The sequence below is a fragment of the Argentina silus genome, assembly GCF_951799395.1.
Source record: "Argentina silus genome assembly, chromosome: 3".
In the NCBI taxonomy this organism is placed as follows: Eukaryota; Metazoa; Chordata; class Actinopteri; order Argentiniformes; family Argentinidae; genus Argentina; species Argentina silus.
Window position 1 is genome coordinate 13,154,820 of NC_139657.1, and position 7,500 is coordinate 13,162,319.

The following is a 7,500-nucleotide window of genomic DNA, read 5'->3' on the forward strand; positions in this document are numbered from 1 at the left end:
CGCCCTGTCAGCACGCTAAAAAACACATTTACCCTCTAACTAACACACAGGGGCAAGTTGTGAAGGGTAGGCAACGCTGACAAGTCCATCCATAGATCCCTTTGTGTAAGTGTGTGGTTAAAAATGTAACGTGTATGTTAAGTTAAAGCAATGTTATCTAAAAACATTCACATCTGCAGGGGAAAATGACCCAGTATTCTAACAATGTAATGAGAACATGAGCTGTTAGGCAAACATTCTGAGAATGTTCTGTGAAGCCCCCACGATCGACTGACAGAAGCTTTCTACAGCACCTCACTGTTTGGCTCTCTTTCATCATCCTGAGCTCTGAGGACTCCCTTCTCCCTCCCTCCCTCCCTCCCTCCCTCCCTCCCTCCCTCTACTTCGCTGGTGAATCCTGCTTCTCCTTGCTGCTGCAGCAGCATCAAGGATATAAGCATTCCAGGAGAGTAGAGAGAGAGGGAGGATGGAGGAGAGAGGTGGAGAGAGACTCTCCCAAACTTCTTAATGGGCCGGGCTAAAAATAGATCAGTCTGGATTTGACTGTGGTGATTCATAAGGGTGAGACATTCAACAACGCAGAGAGAGAAAGAGAGAGAGAGAGAGAGAGAGAGAGAGAGAGAGAGAGAGGGAGAGAGGGAGAGAGGGAGAAAGGGAGGGATGTTGCAGCTTTTTCTGAATTCAAACCAGTGTAAAATCTCAAGCATTGCTTATCTCAAGGTGCATACATACCACAAATCGGTGCTTGTGCGTGCAGTTGGTGTGTGTGTGCGTGTGTGTGTGTGTGTGTGTGTGTGTGTGTGCAGTAGCAGTAATAGTGTTAGGATGCATTAGTTGCCCAAGGCAGTATGACAGAATCATTAAAGAGAGGAGAACAGCACATACACACATCATTTTCCTCTCCATTACCATGGTTAAACACTTCTATTAACCCCCAGACACAAGCCATGACACAAGCCATGACACAAGCCACACAGTGTGTGTGTGTGTGTGTGTGTGTGTGTGTGTGTGTGTGTGTGTGTGTGTGTGTGTGTGTGTGTGTGTGTGTGTGTGTGTGTGTGTGTGTGTGTGTGCGCGCGCGTGCGTGCGTGCGTGCGTGCGTGCGCGCGTGCGCGTGCGTGTGTGTGTGTGCGTGCTTTTCGATAGCGTAGCTGTTTTACGTTGGGTATTAGAGGAGACGGTCATGTGTGTTGGCAGGTCAGAGGTCGCAAGTTCAAGACTCGGTCAGAGCAACTTGAATTGCGGGGCGACTATTTGCGACAACTTGACGTCTGTTTCATTGGTGCCGTTTTAGATGTAAGCATGGTTAGAAATCTGGAAGCATTCTATATATATGTGGGCCTGGCACTCATAGTGTTAAACAATTAATAAAAATTGTTGGTCTAATAATAAGAAAAGTTTAAAAACAAACACTATTTTGAATCAAGTTATGGCTTTTGATATGTTTGGACAAATATTGTGTTGCTCTGCCTATAGATCCCTATAGCCTAGATTATATTTGCTTTTAGTGACTGTTAACTAGAGTGTGAATGAACTGGTCCACACATTCTCCAAATAACCCCCGGCCTTCTCCCTCGTTCCCTCCCCCACCCCACCCCGCCCCGCCCCGCCCCACCCCACCCCACCCCACCCCACCCCACCATCCACCCAGAGCCAGCAGCATTTCACCACTGCATCACTCACTGTAGCGTTAATGAATTCAATCAATATACTTTTTCCCCCTCATTTTCTCCATCAGTCTTTCCCTCCCTCCCTCCCTCCCTCCCTATATCTTTACCTCTAACGCTTCCCCAGTCCTCTTCCTCTCTCCCCTCTCCCCTCTCCCCTACCTGCAGTGAAGGATGAAGGTTGTTGCCAACACAGTGATGAGAGAGGACCAGAGAGTCGTAATAAATAACAACTGATTCACTGATGGCCTGACCCTGGCCTATACTAGATCTCTCTGTCTCTCTCTCTTTCACTCTTTCTTTCTTTCCCTCCCTCTCTCTCTCTCTCTCGCTCTCTCTCTCTCTCTGTCTCTACCCTTTCCAACAGTTCAGGGGGAGTGCTCTCATGGTTTTTCTATGGGGCTCAAACACTCGCCGAACACTTTGTTAGGAACACCTGTACACCTTCTCATGGTGGAGGTGGTGGAATGGTGTGGGGAATGTTTTCTTGGCACACTTTGGGCCCATTAATACCAATCAATCATCACTTGAATGCCACAGCCTATTTGAGTATTGTTGCTGCCCATGTGCATCCCTTCATGGCCACAATTTACCCATCTTCTAATGGCTACTTCCAGCATGATAATGCACCATGCAAAAGTCGTCTCAAACTGGTTTCATGAACATGACAATGGGTTCAGTGTTCTTCAATGGCCTTGTCAGTCACCGGATCTGATTCCAATAGAACACCTTTGGGATGTGGTAGAACGGGAGATTCACAGCTTGAAAGTGCACCTGGAAAATCTGCAGGAATTGCGTGATGCAATCATGTCATCATGGACCAGAATCTCAAAGGAATTTTTCCAACATCTTGTGGAATCAATGCCACGAAGAATTGTGGCTGTTTTGAGAGCAAAGGGAGGCCCTACCCAGTATTAGTATAGTGTACTAATGTACTTTACTTAGTAGTTATAGTTCTTACTTATTATAGTTCCTAATAAAGTGTTCCGTGAGTGTATATTGATGGACAACAAAGACAATGTGTTTTCATCCCAGTGTTCTCCGTTGTGGTATGCACATCAAAAGTAGGATTGTGTGGTGAACTTTTAACAAACCGCACTGTATGGAATTATCCATTAGCAGATTATAGCCCATGTGTTTTTCATACACATACGGACGTACTCATTCATGCACGCACACACGCAAACACGCACACACACATGCACACACGCACACACACACACACACACACACACACACACACACACAGCAGTATTGTTTGGGTTAGTTAATTGTAGACAGGGTTGTCTTTCCTGCTTCACTGGGCTGAGACGTATTGCCCTAACCGTCAGTGACGCCTCAATGGTTACCTCCAGATAAACAAGTGTGTGTGTGTGTGTGTATGTGTGTGTATATGTGTGTATATGTGTGTATGTGTGTGCGTGTGTGTGCGCATGTGTGCGTGTGTGTGTGTGTGTGTGTGTATGTGTGTGTGTGTGTGTTTGTGTGTGCGTGCGTGCGTGTGTGTTACCTACTGTTTCATCACTGTTGATACATATATGGCACATCAAACCCCCTTAAACAACAGCTGCATGTCATTAACTGATACAGCACCATCCTATGATGAGCTGTTAGCATAGCAAATACAGTACGTGTGGTAACACTAATGGATCATATGAACACCATCAAATGAAAGATACAAATACAGTGGAGGGTCTACAGCTACAAGCCCCTCTGAGATGAACAAAGGAGGCAGAAATGGGTGGGAGGGGGGAAGTGGGAGCACTTTGTACTTCTGAGAAATAGACATCTGACGATTTGGAGTTCTTCAGGATTTATGAGCGAGTGATGCACTGTGTCAATGTCAGCCCCACCTCCGGCATGCACGCACATGCACACACACACACACACACACACACACACACACACACACACACACACACACACACACACACACACACACACACACACACACACACACACACACACACACACACAAACACACACACACACAATCGCCACGTCTCTCCTCCCCTGTCCTTTTATTGTATCCTCCCCCCATCCGTCTTACCCGCTATCTCTCCCTTTCTCCCCCCCACCCCTTTTCTTTTTCTCTCAATTTGAGAGCATTTAAATGACATATTTAGAGATTACCCTGTCTCATCTTCTTACACACCCAGGCAACCTCCCATTACCCCTCCCACAACAGGGTACCACACACACACACACACACACACACACACACACACACACACACACACACACACACACACACACACACACACACACACACACACACACACACTCACAAACTTGGTCTACTAGGTATGACTTGTAAATGTAGCAGTTTAGCCATTTGAAATGGTAGTTGAGTTATTTTCCACAAACAGTCCAGTGTCATTGATACACAATGTGCGTCTCAGAGTCACTAAACACACTGTTATGTGGATAGTTCATAAAGCTTTACGCTGCAATAAACACGCCACCTGTTAACTGAAATGGAACGAGCCAACATTAATCACTGTGTCATACGGTATTCTCTGTTTGTTATGGCTTCCATTTTATTTAGTCTGAGTAGCACAGATGGTAAATTTATGGTGATAAAAGTTTGTGAATAACCCCCCGCCCATTGCATGTGTAAGTACAGTGCTGCTTGAAAGTATGTGAACCCCTTGTGCAATTATTGTTTTTTTTTAATTTTTTACCATTAAATCTTTATTTAATCAGAACCAGTCTTTTTTATCTGACATAACAGGTTTATATTTACCAATTCCATATGTTGGTTTAGAGGAAATCATGCGTGTAGTAGAAAAACTAAATTATAAAGAAATTAGTGCAGGTGCAAAAACAAGTGAACCCCAAGGTCCATTGGTTAAATGAAGTAGTTAAGTAGAATCAGGTGGGTAAATAATGGTCTACCAAATGAACCAATCAAAGGAGAGATATTTAGGAAAGAGTTTGGGCGGGACTCTGATAAATAGAGATAAGAAACCTGGTCAGTTTTGTGTTACCCATACAGGTGAATGCAAAACACACCATGCCGAGAGGAAAGGAGATCTCAGAGGACATCAGGAAGAGGGTAGTGAGAGCACTATCAGTCTGGGGAAGGCTATAAATCTTCTCAACAAGATTTGAGCTCCATCAGTCCACTGTGAGGCAAATAATTTACAAATCGAGAGCATTTAACATGACAGCAACTCGGCCTAGAAGTGGACGCCCTTCCAAAATATCCCCAAGAGCCAAAATTGACCTTTTTGGTCTCAATCAAAACCACTGTGTTTGGCGAAAACCCAACACTGCCTACCACCAAAAGAACCTTATCCCAACACTCAAGCATGGTGGTGGAAATGTCAAGATCTGGGTCTGCTTTTCCTCCTCTGGACCTGGGTGACTCCACATCATTAAGGGAACCATGAATTCTGAGGTATACCAGGAGATTCTTGAACAGAACATCAAGCCATCAGTCAAGGAGCTAAAGCTGGGCTGAAAATGGGTCTTCGACCCAAAGCATTCAAGCAAATCTACCAAAGAATGGCTCAGGAGAAAGAAGATTTGTGTTTTGGATTGGCCAAGTCAAAGTTCTGACCTAAATCCAATCGAGATGCTGTGGCAGGACCTGAAGCGGGCAGTTCATGCCAGACACCCCTCAAACCTTACTCAATTGGCTGAGTTCTGTAAGGAGGAGTGGGAAAAAATCCCTCAAAACAGATGTCAGACACTGATTAGTGGCTATACGAGACGTTTACTCCAAGTTATCACTGCTAATGGAGGTGCCATAAGCTATTGACTGAAGGAGTTCACATATTTTTGCACACATGTATTTTTGTAAAATAAACCACTTTCGTTAAATAAACAATGAAAATATATTATATTTTTTAGTTTTGTCCTTTATTTGGAATGTCTATATTACGAATTGGAGTTTAGATAAAGATTTTATTTTTATTTTATAAGTTATAAGTTTATAAGTTTAAGTTAATTTAACATTTTATACAAAAATAATGACTATCCCTGTAGGGTTCACACACTTTCAAGCAGCACTGTGTATGTGTTTTCTGAGTGTGTTCATAGGGGCTACATACACACTGGCAACATCAGCATGCATGCTATTGAGCCTTTAGAACTGGATCAGCACTATGGACAGCTCCTATAAACACACAAGCATTATCAGAACCATGGACAGGGAACAATGGTGTGTATGGTGACACAGAGGGCTGTGTGTGTGTGTGTGTGTGTGTGTGTGTGTGTGTGTGTGTATGTGTGTGTGTGTGTGTGTGTGTGTGTTTGTGTGTGTGTGTGTGTGTGTGTGTGTGTGTGTGTGTGTGTGTGTGTGTTCATTTCATCAATGACAATAATGACGAAAATATTCGTAATACAGCTATTTTTCCTTGGCAAAAGATAAGATGATAACTGACTGAATAGATGCAGAAAAACACGATAACTAAACTAATCAATTTTGTTTGACAAAAACAATTATCTCTGCGGCTAAAATTGGACTAAATGGACATGAGTTTTTGGAGAGATGTTATTTCTTTGGTCCAATCAAAAGCGTGCATGACGTTAGCAGCATTGTAAGACTTTCTCATTGCAGGTCATTTACAAGTTACAACCACCCCAGCTTTGCCTGGTGAACCTTCTCCATTTCTCAGGAAAAGGGGCTTTCATTACCATCATGTTGATTCAAACAAGACCGAATGCAATGTTTCCACGGGAGAAGAAAGCTTTTGCACCCACAAGCTGACGGGGGGGAAAATACGACCAATGTCAAGACAGTGAATCTTTCGTGTTTGAGAGAAGCGGTTTGAGCAAGGCGCTGCGCAGAATCACTGATCAACAAATCACCTGCTGCAAAGAAATAACCAACTATTCAGTGATCATTATCAGCGAATCTGCACAGTGCCTTGCTTAGGCTGATCCTTTCAAATGCAGAGCTTGTTTTTGCATTGAATACCCTTTATAAATGCCCTCTATGTGCCCTGTTCAGGGGTATGAATTTTATCTGCTGCAGAGTAATGTGTTTTTCTGCCAATATGGCTGCTGGGAAGAGAATTATGTGATAGGATGTTATGCAGTAGAATATATTGGTAGGACAAGACATGTACTGTATGTGCACACATGGAAGTCGGTGATTTATGTTTGTTTACTATGAGTTAATGAGGCAATACAAATGTGATGTGACTACAATGTCACTAAAATGAAATGACATGAAGTCGACTAAAACGGCCCATAGTTTTGGTCATTTTGATAATAACTAGACTAAATCATTACAGTATGACAAACTTGGGGCTATTTTAGTCAAAATGACTAAGACTAGGCTAAATAAACAAAAGGTGGCAAAATTGACACTGGTTTGTGTGTGTGTGTGTGTGTGTGTGTGTGTGTGTGTGTACTGTATGTGTGTGTGGTAAGTTCCTTACCTAACCGTGGGTCAAACTGTCTCATCTGCACTTCTTCCACACAGTCCGCTGGGAACCAGCCTGTTCTCCCTTTCACCGTGCCCTCCCAGAAACCACCTTCTCCGATACTCAGCACTGAGGAAAAGAGACATTGAGAGATGAGGGTTACTAGTAGCAACAAACACAGAAGAAAGTCTAATATACTTTCCAGGTGAGTCTCTACCATGGCTGCATGGGGAACAATGGTGAGGTTATTCACCAAATATCAAGTAGTAAATCATCAAAGCAGACACAGTACACTGAACGGTAAGACTTTTTTTAAACAGTTCCTTTTAAACAGTTAAGTGTCGGTAAACACAATGTAATGTTGTTTTTATTGTACCCTTTTGGGAGAAATAAGACAAAAAGTTCTGCAACTATTTATAGAATATGGCTTTTAGATGGTAGGCTGGTGTGTGAGT

At 43.3% G+C, this 7,500-nt stretch overlaps 1 protein-coding gene across 1 annotated transcript in view; it reads right to left on the bottom strand.

Annotated features, from left to right (window-relative positions):
• Positions 1-7,500, bottom strand: part of shank3a (SH3 and multiple ankyrin repeat domains 3a) — a gene marked incomplete at both ends in the record, with an annotated part of 157,277 nt that overhangs the window by 36,202 nt on the left and 113,575 nt on the right. The window contains one exon of the mRNA XM_083666096.1: positions 7,061-7,174. Within this exon, the coding sequence (XP_083522222.1) occupies positions 7,061-7,174 (114 nt within the window). The remainder of the gene's footprint in view (positions 1-7,060; positions 7,175-7,500) is intronic.